We start from the raw sequence: 21,451 nt of genomic DNA, 5'->3' as shown, positions 1-21,451 counted from the left end.
GGCCTAGCCCACGCCTAGTAAGGGATGTCGACCATTGCCTAGAGTGGGTGATGGTCGCCGGCCCTAGGTGAGGGTTGGCATTGCTTAGATCTAGGCGTCCTTGCTCGGGCTTGGTGAGGGTCGTCAGCCCTCACCTAGGGCTGGTGAGGCCTCGCTTTGGCTAGGCAAGGGTCGGCTACCCTCGCTAGGGACTAGCGACCTCCATTAGCCCCTTCGACGATGGGTGATGGCGGCGGTAGCACTCGCGCCCCATTGGCGAGCTTGCCATTCTCTTTTTAGGAATTCTATTGCTCCTATTCTTTTTAATTGTTTTGCATATTTTATTATTGTTTCTTTTTTTTTTTTTTTTCAAATTTGAGTCGGCAATCCTCAATTGCTTTTCCTTGCCTAAATCTAGGTGAGGCTTGACTCATCTATGGTTGGGAAAAAAAAGAATGAAAATTTTTAAAAATTTAAAAATTGCAAAAATTGTTCACGTTAGTATTGGCAATGTCATATAGAATGATCAATGTTGACTATAGCTGACTATATCACCATGTTAGCGATTTTGGATAAAATTTGCTAGAAAAACTAAATTGGCAAATCATCAAAAAATATATGATTAAATTAGTAAATTGTTAAAATGTTTAGGTTTAAATTGGCAAATTGTCAAAAAATTTACAATTAAATAAATCAAATTTAAAGATTTGACATTGAATTGACAAGTGCAATAAATTTATTTTATTTATTTTTCATAATTTTCAGTTAAAATTAAGTACTTGAATTTTTTTTTTTTTACTTTTTAAAAATTTCATTAGAGTACAGTAATGTGACTTTATTATAGAAAATTGCAAAAATAGATATTACTCTTGCAAACTTGATTTATTATTCTTGCAAACTCAACCGGGCCAAATTTGCTGTCACTGCCACCCTTGACAGAGCTAGATCTACCGTTGTCGAGAACGTCGAGGCCAGATTTGGCCCATTTAGTATGGTGGAGCCACTTTTGGCTCCTCTCGTGATGATAATCACAGTTATCAAGCCACCATGCTAAATTCCTTTTGCACTTTTGATTGTCTATATTCGTCTTTGTTGGATATAATTTAATAGGATGTCTCCTATGTGACACCAAAGCAAGAATAAGGCCATATCATGTTTTGTTTGCTCATAGGTCATACTTCCGCAAGGCGACATACTTTGGTGATGTCAAATCATGAAATCTCTGTTCATCTATTTTAAATCCATGCTTACTTGATGGGATAATTCGTTTCTCACGTGATCAACTACACATCGTTCAATGTTAAGGTAAATTAGCACACCATAAAACCATTTTCCAATCTTTTCGGTGAAACCTTAACATCCTTCCAACATTTCCATCTAAACTAAAACGTGTGGTTGCCTTGAGCAACCATTCATCGTTATTAAATTAAAATAACCAAGTACATTGTTTTCTTTTTGGAAAGAAAGATATTTGAATTTATTGTTAAATGAAAGAACTTTTGTTTTTAAGAAATAAAGATTAATTTGAATTTGATGTGTAAATGAAAGAACCTTTCAATAACCGTACATTAAAGAAGAAGAAGTGAAGGTTCACAATAATTAGAGGTATTATCACTTTTGTTTGTTGTTTTTTTTTTCTTTTTTGGGCCTGTTTTTAAAGATGAGGAAGTCTATGTTAGATTGGTAGACGTCTGACCAATCACATACCGCGCTAACCCCATTAGCTAAATCAAATGCAATCTTATACTTGGATGGTAGGCTCACTCATGGTATTGTTTGGGGATGAGCATCAATGGAGATGGTGGGTTTTGAGCAATGATAGTGGTGCAGCAATACTATTAAGAAAACCTCATATTATATTTCAAAATTGACAAAACTATCTATAACTTATATTGATTTTGATATATGGAATAAGTGTTTATGCTTCAAGTAATATTCATGCCGACAGAATTATTTATGACCGAAAAACCTATATGATCAAATTTGGAAAGATAGGTATAGGTCCATCTTGAACATTGGTGTAGGTCCATGCAGCGTATGTGTTGGTGTGGAAAGTATATGTATTAGACACTTCCTGAATTGCTGAGTCTTTAAAGATTAGAGCGTGGAAAGTATATGCATTAGAGTGTGGAAAGACTAAGCAATTGAGGAAAGTATATATGTATTAGAGCGTGGAAATATTGGGGTAAGACACTTCCTGAATTGCTGAGTCTTTATAGAAGGAAGTGATCCATGCTATCCGGTCTTGGTCGACAAGTGGTGATTTGATATCGACAGAAGGCAAAATGAAATGATGAGCAGACGCATGTCGTGACAAATGACAATATGATCTTTAACACTTGGTTAAAACCGCGTTTCCAGGCCTAAGTCGTCGAGCTTCTGGATAGTGGAGGTCTTGACGGGAGGTCGTACGCTGGGAAAGAAGGCAAAATGAATTGATGAGCAGACGCATGACATGACAAATGACAATGATCTTTAACACTTGGGCAAAACCGCGTTTCCAGGCCTAAACGCATATCTATCGTGTATAAGTGACACGTGGTGCGTGTTAATTAGTGAGTCAAATCCATCAGCATCAGTCTCTTATACCTGCTTTTCGAAGAGGACAAGAGCTCCATTTTGCCATTCGTAAGACAGCATCGGAAGAAGACATATTCAACGGCTACGTGGGACGGAGTGGGGGCATGCTGCTAGACTAGTGCACTTGATGTGACCATTTACAGCCTTAGGCATCAGCAGAGAGTATATTCGCCACCAACATTTATTGACAGGGAGAAAGAGGAACCCTTGCCTTGTCCATCTGCTGCTCGGAAGTATTTTAGAGGTTCTCCATTGATTTTGACCTTGACAGGTATCGTGGTTATGTTTTGCATTAACCGAGCTTTTCATCGGCCAAGAAAATCCATTCTGTCCGAAATTCCTCTCGAAAGATCCCACAAGTACATGCAATTCGGCAGCAGCATAACCTCTCTAGGTTTTTAAGCGTGGTTAGATTTGGTCTTAACAAAAATTGGAACTCTCGTAATAATCATCAAAATTGTTTGGCCACTGGATTGCTTGTGCACTTCTGCTTGTCTACTAGTCATCTACATCGGATACGATTTAGCTGGACATCTCTCTTGTTAACACCAAAGCCCAATGAGGCCATGCGATACTCTGTTTGCTCATAGGTTGTACGTTTGTAGGGAAAAGTACTAAAAAAGTTATAAATCTTGTGTATTTGTACCAATTTAATTCTAAACATTTTTTGATACTAATTTAGTTCTAAATCTTTTTACTTAGTACCGATTCAGTCATTTCCCGCCAATTTTAGCCGAATTTTGTTGACTAGACACCGGCCGGTTGATGTGGCATAATCGGGACTGACGTTGACAATTTTTAATAATATTTTAATATTTTAGATTTTTTTTAATTTTAATTTTAATTTTAATTTTTCCCTCCCCTCCTCCAGCTGGTCGACGGACACCAAAAAAATGTTCTTGACTAAATTTACACAAATACAAAATGTTTAAGACTTTTTAAGTACTTTTCCCTATGTTTACATGTTCGAAATTCTCTGGTGTTGTCAAAGCACAAAATCCCCATCTAATTCATCCTCGATCTTACGAATTTTATTGTTCTTTGCACGACTGGCATATGCTGTTTATTCGTGAGCAACAACAGCTTAACAATCTCTTCTCGATCCACTTTCTCTTCATATCGATCGATTGTTAATTTGTCCTTGTTTGTTCTCATACTCTACAAGTTTATATGCAGCGATGTGTGGTGGCTATACGGTAGGCGGTCAGGCGTGGCGCTGCCTCCGAATCCATGAGAATATGAGAAAAAAGAAAGAGTTATGTGGTCGTACTAAGTTAAATGAGCCACTGGATTTATTCTTGGTTTTGTATAGGCGATACGAGGAGCCATTACAGAGCAAGCAAGCGAAACTTGCTACACGAAGCCATCGTTTCAATTAGTTTTTCTTGAGAACCTTAACATCCTTCCACCGTGACTCCATGCGGTGAGAGGAATCATCCATTGCATAAACCCCAAACTTAAAGTAGTGCGAAGCCCCGCTACCATGGCCCGGAGCTGAAAACCTAAGTTGATCATCGATGTAGATCTTCACATTGGAGGCGTCGGCGTCGTGTATCACGTTGAGCTTGAACCATTTGTCGTAGACATTCTCGACCAAGACTTGGCTTCCGTAGTAATACAATGTGCCGTTGTAGACGCGGAGTACGAAAGTCGTGGCCTGACCGACGGCCCCAAAAACTTGCATAACGCAGACACCCGATGTTCCGCCTGGCACGTATCCTTGCCCTTCGAATTGCCACACTCCGGAGGAATAGTCATATCCCTGTTCGGTGTCTTTATTTCGTCAGCATGCAGTGGTTGGTGAAAGAGTATTCAAAATTAGATCATGGAATACTAAGGTAAGTCCAATCTGAGGAGCTTTCGACGAGGATCACGATCCTCACTTGCCCAAGACCACTCGTATTTCGTGAGCAGTATCTTTCCACGAGTGTAATTACCTAGCACATCATTTGATTGGAAAGAATGACGATGTACTTATCTAAACACGATTAAACAGAGTTAGAAATTGTTGTCGAGCACTTACCAGAGCGATCATGAATCGAGAAGCATATGTAAAAGCACAATTATCACCGGAGTACCGATTTCTAATACTTCTATGGAGGATTTCTTTCTGTTTATCACATCCCCGGTCCGGCTCCGGGGTCCCAAATCTCAGGACGAAACACTGTTGAGCTAAGACTAGTCACGAAGGTAGCTTACCCTTATACGGATTTCGGTGCGTGGCTTGGTTTCGCTTGTGGTGGAGTGAGGCTTGTCGGTGTCGAACACCCACAGCTTGTGCACTCCATCTTTGAAGCTGTATCTCTGATCTACCGGCACGTCGTACGGCCTTTGCACGGCGAAGTTGGATTGAGTCAGCGGAAGCGATTTGAACCCTTCTGTGGGATCAGTCTGCGTCTGAGCATCAACTTGGTGTGGCATCAAATAAGCTAGGCTCAAGCCCAAAAGAATTGCAAGGATTATCATGTTTAAATGTTCTGGCAAGGGACGAAAGAGATTGATGAAGTAATTGTTTGATTGTGTATATATAAGTATCCAAGCATAGATGGAATATAAAATGATCTTTGTTTCTTGGACATTCAAAGCTGACTTGCCCCGTGAAAGAGACGGTAGAGTCATAGCCTAAGTGGGGTTGCTTTATGCGTGGTTGGTGGAGAGCAAGAGGGGAGAGAGAGCGTGCACTTAGACTAATTAGCACTAACAGTGACACGCGACACATGATACGACACAACACAACACGACACGCCGACACATTATTTTTTAAAAAATAGAGAATTTCGATACATTGAGACATATTTATATATACATAATAAATTATCATTTTTATCATTATTTCAATCAAATTAATTTTATTCGAATTCACAAATAAATAAATAATTACAAAAGCCTAGAATGAATTTATACTAAAAACATTAATCCACAATTTATTAATGATATTCATTGTTTTAATTTGACAAATTCAATTCTATTCCAATAATTCATAAAATTTGGAGAAAAACAAGAATCGACATTCCGAACTCGCATGTTAGATATGTCAAAAGAAGAAAAAAAAAAAAACTTAAGGGTTAAATTGTGTATTATGAAAGTGGGAGTCAGAAGAGAAGAGAAGACTAGGTTTTTCTTCTTTTTCCATTTATTATTTTATTATTGTGTTATATTTTTTCACATATATTTGACATCTCATTATTGAAAATTTTTAAAATTGATATCAATATCGGAAACAAGTGTTAGAAACTTATATGTTAAAATTCCGACTAGAGTGTCGGAGAGTGTTGAAAAAGTTGACTAGGTGTCGATTTTCTGACAACCATTGAACAAGTGTTGGAGAGTGGTCGAGAATCCCGGAGAGTGTTGGACACGTGTCGAAGTGTCCGACACAACACAAAGGTTCTTGAAGAGTGTTAGTGTTTCATAGCACTTAGAGAGATCGAAGAAGGAGGAAAAAAAGGAGGTGTGGCTTTGCAGTCTTGATTTGGAGGCCAAAGGTTGATGAAATTGACTCAAATTTTAGTAAGTTTTTTGTGAGACTGAAGGCTACAAGTTAATCGACTTTGTTCATTAAGAACCTTTACCGAATTAAATCGCGATTAGGATTGTCTTGTTCCATTTGTGTTTATCTACCTTCGTGGTAATGAAATAGTGTTGAATTATTAATGTTGAGCTTTTAGTGTGTGACAAGAGAGAAATTCTTTGTGAATTCTATTATTTTTGGTGATTAGTGAAAGTTTGTAGGTGGTCATGATTTTTCCTTCGTTGGGTTTTGTTGGTAAAAGCGAACAATCGAACAATAAAATAGACAAAACAAGAAAATAAATTGTATACTAGATTTTCGTAATTTGGTCATAAAGAACTACGTCCACAAAAAAAAATAATGATGAATTTGTTATAGATCAAGCGATACAACAGAGATTACACACTTAAGTCATTCAAATACTCACGGTGTTTTTAAGTCTCAATTATACCTAATAACGCATGCAGTGTTTAGCCTCGAAATTTCTCGTGAAATAATATCTCAATTTTATGAAGAAATTATATGCAAATCTTATCAAAAGATTTAATTGGCTACAAACAAATAAAAGCTCTTGATGTAATAGCATATACGAAACCAACGAAATAACCCATGCCGAGCATTCGCTTAAAAATGGGGCTTCAATATTTCTTCGCAATCAACTTCAGAGCAACCCACAAAGATAGGTCGTCAACCAAGCACTCGAAACGGGGCTTCAATTGGAGGACCCACGGCACACCATTATGCAGCCCCTTGACCATATATCTATTGCCAAAATATAAACCTATAGAAACCGAAACAACATGGAATAGGAAATCCATGTGCCGTGTAAGTTTCGAGTGGGTTTCAATTCAAGTCCAAGAAACAACATTGAATAGAAATCTTTCTTTTTGGACAAATCTTGTTGATTTCAACCAAAATATATCTCCATATATTTTAAATAAAATCTAAGTCTAAATCAATATTAGACTTTTCTATTTTAGTGGCCAAACTCTTTGACGCGGATTCGGACTTTTGAGGAGTTGACTTTCGGATCTTCTTTGCTCCATTTCGGATGTCTGCAAAATACTCAATTTGGAATATTCAGACTTTTGCATTATGCTTAAATTCGAGACATATTTTAACAAATTTTTCATATAAAATCTTTGTGTTGTTGCCTTTGTTTTATTATCATTTTGTCATTATATTTATGTATTGTGTGTTGTATTACTAGAATTTATTGTTGGTTGTTGCTGGAGTGAAGTCGATTTCAATCGGTTCAGTGTTGGGAAGATATTGATCTGGATTGAGTTAGTTCTTGATGAGTTATTACCCCTTTCTCCCCAATATGTATAATTTATTGATCCTATTGTCATTAGATACGAAGCATTTGAGTTTTTATTATACCATGCTATGAGTTAATCACATGAAATACAAAATTATTAATGTTCTCCCATGTACAAAAGTTGAGTAAAAACCTTAGTCATAATTTCATAAACCCTTCAAGATTAATGTAATTGGGTGGAGTGTCGGGAGATTTTGGACCCAAGAACTAGGGATCTGTATAAATTGATCTGGGTACGGGCTACATGCACATACAAAATATCTAAACTCAATTGGTTCATGGGACCCACAAAGTGTTCCATCAACCTCTAGTTAGCTAGTTCTCCGCGCTGGTGTTTCTGGGTTACCAAAGAGAAACTATAGTCATAGCTTTCCTAATCACTATATCTCACTGCATGCTCTTGCGGTATGTTGGATTTCGGCGCAGATTATGGTAATGCTTTGTTTGCACGGTCGCAGTCGGACTGTTTAAGACGAGTGAATTAGTGCGGATCGAGCTTCAGTTGTGATAAGATTCTTTTAAAGTGATACCACCGACAAAGTTGGCCTTAGACTATGCGCCTACGCTTGCGATAACTCCTCGGTGGTCGGACCCTTTGGAAGCGAATTGATACCCTAAAAGCTACTAGAACATGTTATATACCGACCGATTCTTGCGAGACGTACTTCCATAGGTGGTAAAATGTTGAAAAGATTTATTTTTAGATCATCATAAATAGCCCATCTGGACAGTCGATCTTATGGAGCCGACATGGGAAACTGCATGATTAATAGCCTAGATGGCCTAGGCACAATGGTCGGTATACCACGCAAATTGGTAGGGATGAAGGGATCATCCCAACAAAATAGAGCCTCATCCAACAAGTAATGCAAATTGCTTGAAGATTAACTGCAAACCACGCTTGCAGAATTTTAAGCCTCACTTTTTTTTTCCTTTCTAGATTTTGAGGATGATTTCATGCTCCAATCTAGTATCATGAATATATATGGTTGGAAAGCTCAAATTTGCCCTGTGGCCCGAGGAAAATTTTTGAGGCAGTGAGCATTTTCTTTGTTGCATTTATGCTTTCTTCTGAATCTCAGACCCCTCCAATATTAGTAAAGTTTATGTCCAACTAGGGAATAGAGAGCATGAGGACAATAATTTGGTCCATTTGAAATTCTTAACGGGGGTGATTGTACACTCAATTTCAAAAGAATGTTAATACAAGTTCAATGATAAGTAAATCAAGCAAGTAATTAGGCTGACTGCGACGATCCCAACCAGCCCCTTTGAGTCCTTACCCCCTTTACTTTGATTTATCTTGATTCATGTCTAGGCAATCGCATAGGTCTAATTCCAAGAATTTGAATTGTCTACTCATCCCCAAGCCCCGGTACACAACTTCAAGTACGGTTCAACATGTGGACGAAGTGATATCTATATGTACAATCTTCTCCCAAACGGCATATCAGAAAAGATGACTCGCAAATTTGTCCATGCAACTCGAGATTTCCACGGTCACAAATGTACGTAACATTTGAAAGAAAAGCATTAATGGGAACAACATTTTCTGGACCATCCTTTTCCCATCCCAAAATCCCCGTGCACACTCGAGCATGGCAAAAGACTACAAAGATGAGGCACTATAGACTTGCATCACTTAAGAGAACTAGATGGAGCATATATATCAATATATGCATATGCATAATCTTTCCCAGAATGTAAACCAATAAAGATGATCAAGATAATCTAACCATGGTTTGCCTGTCCAGAATCAACAAAAGCAAGGCAATAACAGATTACCTTATCGACAATCATCCTCACTCATCAGAACTTTTAATTCGAACGTTCACGGGGAACTTTGTCCTTCGGTAGTACCAATGACAAGCGCTTAAGGGAATATCCGTATACAACTCAAAAGTCAAAAGGGCCATACTAATAGCACTGACCTTCTCAAACATCCAGGTCTGGCTCTCTTTACAGATAAGCTTCATCAAATCCAAGTTTATTCTTCAGCAGGTTGACCCAAACGTTTCCCTTTTTCAGATATTTCTCTGCAATTGCACTTAATAGAACGGAAGTGCAGTTCATGACCAACAGACTTGACTTTTGGCTTGAGCCAGTACTCCCAACAGCCATGCAATTCAATTTCAATAAGTCACAAATGGCATACAAAATGCATAACATGCATTTGGCTGCTCAGACAATTTGAAATAGAAGAATAAGAGTGCTTTGTTCAGTAACAGTATCTACAAGAACATAAGCTCTCCAAAGCCGGGCTCCAGTCCACAAGCTTTTTTACCTCTGGACTTTGTGTACATCAGGTGTAAATCATCTGCTCAGACAACTGTCCTTCATGAAAGATGTCAAAGGTCATGTCCAGGAATGATTTAGAAACCAGCCCATCCTGCAGGTTGAGAAGATGATTTGTTCTCCCTGAACTTTGAATCGCCAAACCGCTGGGAAGTGCTTCCTTCTCGAATGGGTTTTGATATCTGAGAACTGGCATTGGGCATGGCAGTAAAACTCTCCGACCCAAAGCCCCATGTTTCATTTTTTGATGCTGCTTGAGTGCCCTGCTTACTTTGTTGACCATTTATTGTCCTAACAGATCTGGAGGTGGTATCCCTTGAAAGAGGCTGCCTTGGTTTAGGATCATCAGCGAAAGCCTGCCATGAGGTGGGTTCTGGGCTTTGAAAATTCTTCTGAACTTTTTCCTGATGGGTGTCCCAGTTGGTTTTTCCAGTTTCCTCTGATGGCTGTATTAACCGAAATGTCTGTCAAGATAGAATGTAACACAACCTAGAAATTGCATGTGATGCAATAAATAAGACAAAAAGAGAACAAAATTACCATAGCAGCAGCAGATGACTCGATTCTAGTAGGGGTTTGATTTCTCATAGCATCCTTGCTTGGTGATGGAGCTCTAGCAGCAAGAGCTTGTTTGAGTTCCTGTATTTCCTGCCTCTGAGATCGGCAAATGGCAGATAGCTTTTCATATTTAGAAGTCATCTCAGTCTTTTCTAGGTTTGCTTGCTTCAGCTGCTCTTTTAGCCTCTCTAATTCAACATCCAAATCTTCTTCCTTTTGCATCACGTGATTACTGATACCAGAGCTAAATTTTTTGGTATCAAATTCAGCAACAAAGGTATTGAAACTCTCATCTTGAAAAATGGCCGCATTCTCAGGTTTTGATGCAAGGACTCAGGTGGCGACCATCACCCATGTTTTGTTCTTTGCACCTTCTCCGTGATTTTTCCTTTGCCATTCATGCTCATGAGAGATACTTCAAACCGTAACCCCCTCTGCATCTGCTTATAATGTTGTTCACGGTATAAAACTGAGGATAACTACATGATATTTCCCCAATCCGTCTCCACTATATCCGTCTACTTTCGAGTGAGCAATTTTCTGCATCAAGCATTCTCTGCTTGTACTAGTTTTCTATCTGATTAGTGTTAACCCCCAATTTTTTCAGTCAATTTGGAATAAATAAGGTACCAATGTTCAGAGCATACCAAGGCACAAAGAAATTCAGCAAAGCCAACAGAACATGGATTCTCAATGCCTCACAAAGCAATTCCAACTTCCACTTTTCATTCATACCGAAATCAAATTACAAACCCAATTCGACTAGAGATCGAATCCGTTCCAGATCAAACTATAAACTGTCCTCATGTTTTTCGGATCGAGGGGGCATGGGCTCGGGCTGATCCAAGCCGGTGGCGGCCACAGGATCCTCAAGTAGTCCGGGGAGAATGCCGCCCTCTTGATGCTATGGTCCTCCATGCAAAAGACATGGACTTTAACACCATAAAAATTACTCAATTCAGTGAAGTAAATGCAGTTCCCAACGCACCCACCGAACTCTTGCACAGACACTGAGAAGCAACTGTGATCACCCAGAAACAGGGCCACATCACCGAGCCTCCTCACTTCATCCCATGTGCCCCGTTCTTGATCCAACCTATATACTATAAACTTAACCGTCTCCAAGCCGACCTCCCGGTTGTTCTGGTACCTTGTCACAGCGCCCCTCCCGAGGTACCGGTCCACCACGTAGAGGTCGCCGCCCGCCTCCACCATGTGCTTCCTGTCACCGCCACCGCACATGTGTGGTGAGAATCGCTGGACCTGGAAAGACGGGTTGATCCATGACACTGTCCCAAGCCTATCCACGGCATAGAACTGCCCTTTGTAGACCATGACATCATCAAAATGACAATCTTGGCCTTCGATCACACTCCATTCCTCATCCCCATATCTCCAATGCCCCAATTTCCCTTCCTCAAGAATCCCAACCACCGCACACTCCCCTGCATCGGCCCACGCCGAATCAGGGAACAAAGCTACCTTCGCGACACGGCGGAAAATGGCCCCGTCATCGACCTCGACAGCGTACTCTTTGACAATCTCGGTGACCCTGAAGTCCAAAGTGTTCAACACGCTAGGAAAAAAATCGGGCTTGTACTTGATCGGCTCCTTCGAGAGCGGATTCAGGAGGCGGAGCGGGCGGCCCGGCTCGCCGGATCCCTCGAGCTTGACCAGCCAGCCAAAGGCCGGGCCGGATTCTTCCGGCGGCTGGAGGCGGTAGATCGTGGATCGAGTGACGAAGGCGGGCTTTTGGCCCGGCCGGAGAGGGAGCTGCAGGGGAAACAGAGGAGGGTTGTTGCCATGGGGGAGCGGAGGGATCAGAGAACGCCAAGAAGAGCAGACGCTGCGGAACCGGCAGACGTCGGTGGGGGTGTCGAGCTTCTTCCCGATCATACACCAGAGCTCTTCGGGGAGATCGGACCATGGCACGGTGTTCTCCATCTTTGCAGGGGAGATATCCGATCATCCGAGGACCAAGAACGGCGGAGTTGCAGATAAGCCGTCCTAACTGGCGGCTTGCTTTTTTTCCTTGCCTTCTGTTGGATTATTCTGCGGCTAGTATATAAGGACAGAGGGACTTTTGTCAGTTATATCATATGGTAAAAAAGTTGACCTTTGACCGGGTTCTATCACCTTGCTCCTGCGGACGATATGTGTTCGTCCATTAACTCTTTCTTTCCCGGCACGCTAGTTGAAAGCTCGCGCAACCCACGAATTGAACTTTCGGAGCATCTTCAGCAGGTTGACCCAAACGTTTCCCTTTTTCAGATATTTCTCTGCAATCTGCACTAAATAGAACGGAAGTGCAGTTCATGACCAACACACTTGACTTTTGGCTTGAGCCAGTACTTCCAACAGCCATGCAATTCAATTTCAATAAGTAACAAATGGCATACAAAATGCATAGCATGCATTTGGCTGCTCAGACAATTTGAAATAGAAGAATAAGAGTGCTTTGTTCAGTAACAGTATCTACAAGAACATAAACTCTCCAAAGCCGGGCTCCAGTCCACAAGCTTTTTTACCTCTGGACTTTGTGTACATCAATGCATAAAAATTGAAATGGGGTCATTAATAAGTTTCTTAATAATTTGTCTAGAAGCATTTGTTATTGTAATCCTTTTAAAAATTTTAACTATTTGAGAAAAAATAGTCACTGCCCTTTTTTTTTACACCAAAGTAAGAATTTTTTTGGTACTCTCTCTTCCATTTTCAAGATATTGATTGTGCGTAATATGAAAATAATCAATGCATAAAAATTGAAATGGTGTCATTAATTAGTTTCTTAATAAGTTGTCTAGAAGCATTCGTTATTGTAATCCTTTTAAAAATTCTAATTATCTGAGAAACAAATAGTCACTGACCTCTTTGTTTTTTTTTTTTTTTTTTTGACACCAAAGTAAGAATTTTTTCTGGTACTCTCTCTATGTATATATTTACACATATATATAATTGTGAATGATAATTATAAGCTTGTCTATTCTATCTATAACGTTTTCTACTACCCAATTAAACATGCTTTTTTGGCCAACCTATTCGATATGTTTTAACTATAATATATCTTTCAATATTTTATTATCATAATATATAATTAAATTTAAAGAAAATTACAAAAAAATCCTAAATCTATTAGACTTGTGTCAACCATAAATTAGTGAATTTGGTCATGAACTTTTTAACAATTTGATAATTTAGTCCATTTGGCTAATTTTGATTGAAAATTATTGACGTAACGGTCTAGTCAGTATTGACCATTCTACATGATATAACCGGCACTAATGTAGATAATTTTTGTAATTTTTAATTTTTTATGCATAAATATATTAGAAGTTCTAAAATTTGTTGCGAAAATGTAATTAAGTTTTAGATTTTGTTAAGTTGGTGTAATCGAGTTAATCTGCCAATATTGTCAATTTGGTTAACCAAAAATATTAGTGTGGTACTTTTAAATTAATTTCTCTCTCCTACGTGACATATTATTATTATTATTATTATTATTATTATTATTATTATTATTATTATTATTATTATTAAAAGATGAAAATTTACAAAAAAATTAAAAATTGCAAAAATTGTTCATGTTAGTGTTAGCCATGTCATGTAGGATGGTTAGCGCTGACTATACTGCTATCTAAGTGATTTTTGGATAGAATTGGTTGAAAATACTAAATTGGCAAATGCTCAAAATATATAGGATTAAATTGGTAAATCGTTAAAATGTTTAGGTTTAAATTGGAAAATTATCAAAAATTTTATAACTAAATTAGTCAAATTGAAAGGGTTGACATTGAATTGACAAGTGCAATAAATTTAATTTTTTTTTTGGTAATTTTCCATTAAAATTAAGTACTTGATTTTTTACTTTTTAAAAATTTCATTAGAATACAGTAATATGACTTTATTATGGAAAATTGCGAAGATAGATATTAGTCTTGCAAACTTGATTTATCATTCTTTCAAACTCAACCGGGCCAAATTTGTTGTCGCTGCCACCCTTGATAGAGCTAGTTCTGACGTTGTCGAGAACGCCTAGATTTGGCCCCATTTAGTATGGCTGGGCCAGTTTTGGCTCCTCTCGTGATGATCATCACAATTATCAAGCCACCATGCTAAATTCCTTTCGCACTTTTGATTGTCTATATTCGTCTTTGTTGGATATAGTTTAATAGGATGTCTCCTATATGACACCAAAGCAAGAATAAGGCCATATCATTTTTTGTTTGCTCATAGGTCATACTTCCGCATGGCGACAAACTTTGGTGATGTCAAATCATGAAATCTCCGTCCATCTATTTTAAATCCATGCTTACCCGATGGGATAATTCGTTTCTCACGTGATCAACGACAACATCGCGTTCAATGTAGAAGGCACGAAATCGTTGTCACAAAGCAATCACTTGAAGCTTTCCATACGAAACCATCATTTCCAATTACATTTTCTCTTGAGAACCTTAACATCCTTCCAACGTTAGTAGATGTTCACATTGGAGGCGTCGACGTCGTGTATGGCCTTGAGCTCGAACCATTCATCGTAGATACTCTTGAAGAAGACAGGGTGTCGACAGACTACAACTAATTCTAAGTTAGATAATTTTTATTTTTGTTCGAGAAAATTAATAGATATTGGTACATTTCTTTTTAGAAAGAAATATTAATTTGAATTTAATGTGCAAATGAAAAAACTTTTGTTTTTGTGCATACGAAAAAAAAAAAGAAGAAGAAAGAAATGATGGTTCACAATCTACCATTGTTGCAGACTATAAATTTTCGGTGAAATGCCGGTTATCCTTTCCATCTAAACTGAAATGTGTGGCTGCCCTTGCACCGTTATTAAATTAAAATAACCGTACAGTTATATTAGCAATGTCATTTCAATAATTAGAGGTACTATCACTTTTGTTTGTTGTTTTTTCCTTTTCTGGGCCTGTTTTTAAAGATGAGGAAGTCTATGTTAGATTGGTAGACGTCTGACCAATCACATACCGTGCTAACCCCATTAGCTAAATCAAATGCAATCTTATACTTGGATGGTAGGCTCACCCATAGTATTGTTTGGGGATGAGCAGCAATGGATCGACGATGGTGGGTTTTGAGCAATGATGGTGGTGCAGCAATACTGTTGAGAAAACCTCATAATATATTTCGAAATTGACAAAACTATCTATAATTTATATTGATTTTGATATATGGAAGAAGTGTTTACATTTCAGGTAATATTCATGCCGACAGAATTATTTATGACTGAAAAAATTATTTATGACTGAAAAACTTACATGATCAAATTTGGAAAGATATCGTATTCGTTGGTGTAGGTCCATCTTGAACATTGGTGTAGGTCCATGCAGCGTATGTGTTGGTGTGGAAAGTATATGTATTAGACACTTCCTGAATTGCTGAGTCTTTAAAGATTAGAGCGTGGAAAGTATATGCATTAGAGTGTGGAAAGACTAAGCAATTGAGGAAAGTATATATGTATTAGAGCGTGGAAATATTGGGGTAAGACACTTCCTGAATTGCTGAGTCTTTATAGAAGGAAGTGATCCATGCTATCCGGTCTTGGTCGACAAGTGGTGATTTGATATCGACAGAAGGCAAAATGAAATGATGAGCAGACGCATGTCATGACAAATGACAATATGATCTTTAACACTTGGTTAAAACCGCGTTTCCAGGCCTAAGTCGTTGAGCTTCTGGATAGTGGAGGTCTTGACGGGAGGTCGTACGCTGGGAATCGACGACTTGAGATTTCCGTGTAACACGCGTTCAGTATAAACGCATATCTATCGTGTATAATGACACGTGGTGCGTGTTAATTAGTGAGTCAAATCCATCAGCATCAGTCTCTTATACCTGCTTTTCGAAGAGGACCAGAGCTCCATTTTGCCATTGAAGAAGATATATGGCGCCTGATTCAGCATTGTCATCTAGGGACTTTCAGTCTTCAAATTTTTTTGGGGAAATGTTGAATGTTGGTAACAATTTTGAAATAGCTGCTAGATTAATGCACTTGATGTGACCATTTACAACCTCAGGTATCGGTAGAGAGTATATACACCACCAAAATTGATTGACCGGGAGAAAGAGGACCACCTTACCTTAGTCGGTCTGCTGGTGGGAAGTATTTTAGAGGTTCTCCATTGATTTTGACCTTGACAGGTATCGTGGTTATGTTTTGCATTAACCGAGCTTTTCATCGGCCAAGAAAATCCATTCTGTCCGAAATTCCTGTCGAAAGATCCCACAAGTACATGCAATTCGGCAGCAGCATAACCTCTCTAGGTTTTTAAGCGTGGTTAGATTTGGTCTAACAAAAATTGGAACTCTCGTCATAATCATCAAAATTGTTTGGCCACTAGATTGCTTGTGCACTTCTGTTTGTCTACTAGTCGTCTACGTCGGATACGATTTAGCTGGACACCTCTCTTGTTAACACCAAAGCCCAATGAGGCCGTGCGATACTCTGTTTGCTCGTAGGTCGTACGTCTGCACGTTCGAAATTCTCTGGTGTTGTCAAAGCACAAAATCTCCATCTAAACCATCCTTGATCTTATGAATTTTCTTGTTCTTTGCACGACTGGCATACGCTGTTTATTCGTGATCAACAACAGCTTAACAATCTCTTCTCGATTCACTTTCTCTTCATATTGATCGATTGTTAATTTGTTATTGTTTGTTCTCATACTCTACAAGTTTATATGCAGCGATGTGTGGTGGCTATACGGTAGGATGTCAGGCGTGGCGCTGCCTCCGAATCCATGAGAATATGAGAAAGAAGAAAGAGTTATGTGGTCGTACTAAGTTAAATGAGCCATTGGATTTATTCTTGGATCTATATAGGTGATACGAGGAGCCATTACAGAGCAAGCAAGCGAAACTTGATACACGAAGCCATCGTTTCAATTAGTTTTTCTTGAGAACCTTAACATCCTTCCACCGTGACTCCATGCAGTGAGAGGAATCATCTTGAGTATAAACCCCAAACTTAAAGTAGTGCGAAACCCCACTACCACGGCCTGGAGCTGAAAACCTAAGTTATGTAGATCTTCACATTGTCGGCATCGGCGTCGTGTATCACGTTGAGCTTGAACCATTTGTCGTAGACATTCTCGACCAACACTTGGCTATTGTAGTAATACAATGTGCCATTGTAGACGCGGAGCATGAAGGTCGTGGCGTGAGTGACGGCCCCAAAAACTTGCATAACGCAGACACCCGATGTTCCGCCTGGCACGTATCCTTGCCCTTCGAATTGCCACACTCCGGAGGAATAGTCATATCCCTGTTCGGTGTCTTTATTTCGTCAGCATGCAGTGGTTGGTGAAAGAGTATTCAAAATTAGATCACGGAATACTAAGGTAAGTCCAATCTGAGGAGCTTTCGACGAGGATCATGATCCTCACTTGCCCAAGACCACTCGTATTTCGTGAGCAGTATCTTTCCACGAGTGTAATTACCTAGCACATCATTTGATTGGAAAGAATGACGATGTACTTATCTAAACACGATTAAACAGAGTTAGAAATTGTTGTCGAGCACTTACCAGAGCGATCATGAATCGAGAAGCATATATAAAAGCACAATTATCACCGGAGTACCGATTTCTAATACTTCTGTGTAGGATTTCTTTCTGTTTATCACATCCCCGGTCCGGCTCCGGGGTCCCAAATCTCAGGACGAAACACTGTTGAGCTAAGACTAGTCACGAAGGTAGCTTACCCTTATACGGATTTCGGTGCGTGGCTTGGTTTGGCTTGTGGTGGAGTGAGGCTTGTCGGTGTCGAACACCCACAGCTTGTGAACTCCATCTTTGAAGCTGTATCTCTGATCTACCGGCACGTCGTACGGCCTTTGCACGGCGAAGTTGGATTGAGTCAGCGGAAGCGATTTGAACCCTTCTGTGGGATCGGTCTGCGTCTGAGCATCAACTTGGTGTGGCACCAAATATCCTAGGCTCAAGCCCAAAAGAATTGCAAGGACTGTCATGTTTAAATATTCTAGCAAGGGGCGAAAGAGATTGATGAAGTAATTGTTTGATTGTGTATATATAAGTATCCAAGCATAGATGGAATACAAAATGATCTTTGTTTCTTGGAAATTCAAAGCTGATTTGCCCCGTGAGAGAGACGGTAGAGTCATAGCCGCACATCCTAGGTGAGGCTTAAAAGCAAAAAACAAGAAAAGTGGGGTTGCTTCATGCGTGGTTGGTGGAGAGCAAGAGGGGAGAGAGAACGTGTACTTAGAGAGCTAAGGAGGAAAAAAAGAGGCGTGGCTCTGCAGTCTTGATTCGGAGGCCAAACGTTGATGATATTGGCTCAAATTTTAATACGTTTTTTTGTGAGACTAAAGGCTACAAGTTGATCGACTTTGTTCATTAAGAGCTTTCACTGAATTAAATCGCGATTAGGGTTTTCTTGTTCCATTTGTGTTTATCTACCTTCGTGGTAATGAAATAGTGTTGAATTATTAAAGTTGAGCCGTTAGAGAGAAATTCTTTGTGTATTTTATTGTTTTTGGTGATTAGTGAAAGTTTGTAGGTGGTCATGATTTTTTCCTTAGTTGGGTTTTGTTGTGAAAAGTGAGCAATCAAACAATAAAATAGACAGAATAAGAAAATAAATTGGATATTGAATTTACGTGATTTGGTCATAAAGAACTACGTCCACGGGAAAAGAAGCGACGGATTTGTTATAAATCAAGCAATATAACGGAAATTACATACTCTAGTCATTCAAATACTCACGGTATTTTCTAAGCTCTAATTATACCTGATAACACATGTAGTGTTTAGCCTCAAAATTTCTCGTGAATTAATCTCTCACTTTCACAACGGAATTACATGCAAATCTTACCAGAATATTTAATTGGTTACAAATAGATAAAATCTCCGTATATTTAAAACAAAATCCAAGTCAAGTAAATGTTGGACTTTTCTATTTCAGTGGCCAAACTCTCCAACGTGAATTCGGACTTTTGAGGGGCTTACTCTCTGATCTTCCTTGCTCAATTTGGGATGTCCGCAAAAAATTCAATTCGGAATTTTAAGACTTTTGCATTAGGCTCAAACTCGAGGTATATTCTAACAAATTTTCTCACGTAAAATCTTGGTATTGTTGCCTTTGTCTTCTTATAATTTTGTCATTATATTTATGTATTGTGGGGTTGTATTACTGAAATTTATTTTTGGTTGTTGTTGGAGTAAAGTTGATTTCAATCGGTTCAATATTGGGAAGATATTGATCTGGATTGAGTTAGTTCTTAATGAATTATTATCTGGATTGAGTTAGTTCTTGATGAATTATTACCCCTTTCTCCCCAATATGTATAATTTATTGATCCTTTTGTCATTAGATACGAAGCATATGAGTTTTGTACCACTTAGTTTTTACCATGCTATGAATTAATCATATGAAATACAAAATTATTAATGTCCTCCCATGTTTTATAGTAGTTAAGCATACAAAGGTTGAGTAAAAACCTTAGTCATAAACCCTTCAAGGTTAACGTAATTGGTTGGAGTGTCGGGAAATTTTTGACTCAAGAACTAGGGATCTGTATAAATTGATCTACATGCACATACAAAATATCTAAACTTAATTGATTCATGAGACCTGCAGGGTGTTCCATAAACCTTTAGTTAGCCAGTTCTCCGTGCTTGTGTGTCTGGGTTACCAAAGAGAAACTATAGTCATAGCTTTCCTAATCACTATATCTAACTACATGCTCTTGCGGTATGTTGGGTTTCGGCATGTAGATTCTGATAATGCTTCGTTTGCACAGTCTCAGTTGGACTGCTTAAGACTAGACCAGTCAAATGGATGGGTCCGGTCGGGTTTGAGTCGAGTCGAAAATGGGTCGACCCATCTTTGACCTATTTAATCCGTTTTGACCAATATTCATGTAGTGTAAATCAAATAACTTATACTCGACTTGACCCATACCTAATTTATACCATACTCGATCCGTATCGCTAAAACCTATTAATATTCTAGGAAAACCCACCTCTCCTATATTCTAATTGGATTAAAACTTCAAATTAAATTAAAAATAGTAAATAAAATAAAACAAAGTTAAAAAAACCCTATAAATTGAAATATTTATAAAGAATTAGACCATGCACACGCTTCTCTTATTTGAAGTGAACACACCATTAAATAACTAAAAATTGTAACATGAAATTTTTTTAACTAAACCTAAAAAGCTTATTCTTATGATTTTTTTAATAAAAAAGTATTGTTAAAACATTTTTATGCAATACAATATTTTTTAACAATTTTCATGCAATACAAATTTAATGGAAAATTTTTATTCTAAAATATTTTTAAAAAATCGAATTTTTGTTTTTTTAAATTTAATTTTAAATTATTTTTATTTTTAAAAATATATAATTTTTTATAATTTTTATTTTAGAATATAATTTTTAATTTTTAGTATTTATTTTTCTTTTTCTCTTTTCTCTTTTCTTTCTTCTTCTTCTTCTTCTTCTTTGTCGGTTGCCAACCACAACAATAACCAAAGAACCGGCCACAGTGAGATCGAGCTCGCTAGTGTTGGGTGGGGCTCGATCTACTCGATCTAGCGAGGCCAAGGCCCCACCCAACACTTGCGAGCTCGAGTCTTGCCGGTCGTTGGCGAGGCTTGAGCCTCGCCGCATCTGGCAAGGCCGAGGCTCCGCCAAAGCATCGGGCGAGGCTCGATCTTGCCGATTTGGTGAGGCCGAGGTCTCGCCCGACGCCGCCGAGCTTGAGTCTCACCGGATCCAACGAGGCCGAGGCTTTGTTGGCGTTGGGCGAGGCTCGATCTCGCCGATTTGGCGAGGCCGAGGCCTCGCCCGACGTCGGGAGCTCAAGTCTCGCCCGATCCGGGTGAGGCTTGAGCCTTGCCCGGTCGTTGGTGAGGCTCGAGCCTCGCCCGTCGTTGGTGAGGCTCGAGCCTCGCTAGTCGTTGGCGAGGCCGAGGCCTCGCTTGATGTCTGCGAGCTCGAGTCTCGTTAGATCTGGTGAGGCTTGAGCCTCGCTTGGCCTGTTGCTGATCGGCGGTTGGTCGTCGCCTTGCTGGCCGTTGGCTAAGGAAGGAAGAAAAGAAAGAAAAAGAAAAGCAAATTAAAATATGAAAAATAATTATAATTTCGATTAATTTTTTTTTTTTATAAAGTTAAAGAGGGAAGGCCACGGGTTCAAAGTGGATTTCATAATAACTCATTCAAA

The 21,451-nt window shown here is 38.9% G+C and overlaps 3 protein-coding genes across 3 annotated transcripts; all 3 read right to left on the bottom strand.

Annotated features, from left to right (window-relative positions):
* Positions 1-3,847: 3,847 nt before the first annotated feature.
* LOC104418172 (citrate-binding protein) lies at positions 3,848-5,065 on the bottom strand. The gene is made up of 2 exons (XM_010029426.3): positions 4,759-5,065; positions 3,848-4,321 (listed from the first exon to the last, which is right to left on the bottom strand). The coding sequence occupies exons 1-2, from the start codon at positions 5,023-5,025 to the stop codon at positions 3,935-3,937; spliced, it is 654 nt and encodes a 217-aa protein (XP_010027728.1). The 5' UTR covers positions 5,026-5,065; the 3' UTR covers positions 3,848-3,934.
* Positions 5,066-9,068: 4,003 nt separating this feature from the next.
* Positions 9,069-12,303, bottom strand: LOC104422812 (putative F-box protein At1g65770). Its single transcript, XM_039301313.1, has 2 exons — positions 10,227-12,303; positions 9,069-10,132 (listed from the first exon to the last, which is right to left on the bottom strand). Exon 1 carries the CDS (start codon positions 12,186-12,188, stop codon positions 11,007-11,009), a length of 1,182 nt encoding a protein of 393 aa, XP_039157247.1. The 5' UTR covers positions 12,189-12,303; the 3' UTR covers positions 9,069-10,132; positions 10,227-11,006.
* A 4,743-nt stretch (positions 12,304-17,046) lies between these two features.
* Positions 17,047-18,243, bottom strand: LOC104418171 (citrate-binding protein). Its single transcript, XM_010029425.3, is given in 3 exon segments — positions 17,047-17,277; positions 17,279-17,526; positions 17,964-18,243. Coding segments are annotated over 3 exon segments (645 nt in total). The 5' UTR covers positions 18,231-18,243; the 3' UTR covers positions 17,047-17,147.
* Positions 18,244-21,451: the final 3,208 nt, after the last annotated feature.

The sequence above is a fragment of the Eucalyptus grandis genome, chromosome 9, assembly GCF_016545825.1.
Source record: "Eucalyptus grandis isolate ANBG69807.140 chromosome 9, ASM1654582v1, whole genome shotgun sequence".
Taxonomy (NCBI): Eukaryota; Viridiplantae; Streptophyta; class Magnoliopsida; order Myrtales; family Myrtaceae; genus Eucalyptus; species Eucalyptus grandis.
Note: the sequence above shows the minus strand (reverse complement) of the source record. Positions and strands in the feature narration are given on the sequence as shown.

Excerpts from the sequence above, each read along its gene's own strand:
- LOC104418172 (XM_010029426.3), bottom strand. The coding sequence starts at position 5,025 with ATGATAATCCTTGCAATTCTTTTGGGCTTGAGCCTAGCTTATTTGATG. Across the intron at positions 4,322-4,758 it reads GCACCGAAATCCGTATAAGG|GGATATGACTATTCCTCCGG; the intron begins GTAAGCTACCTT and ends GACACCGAACAG.
- LOC104422812 (XM_039301313.1), bottom strand. The coding sequence starts at position 12,188 with ATGGAGAACACCGTGCCATGGTCCGATCTCCCCGAAGAGCTCTGGTGT.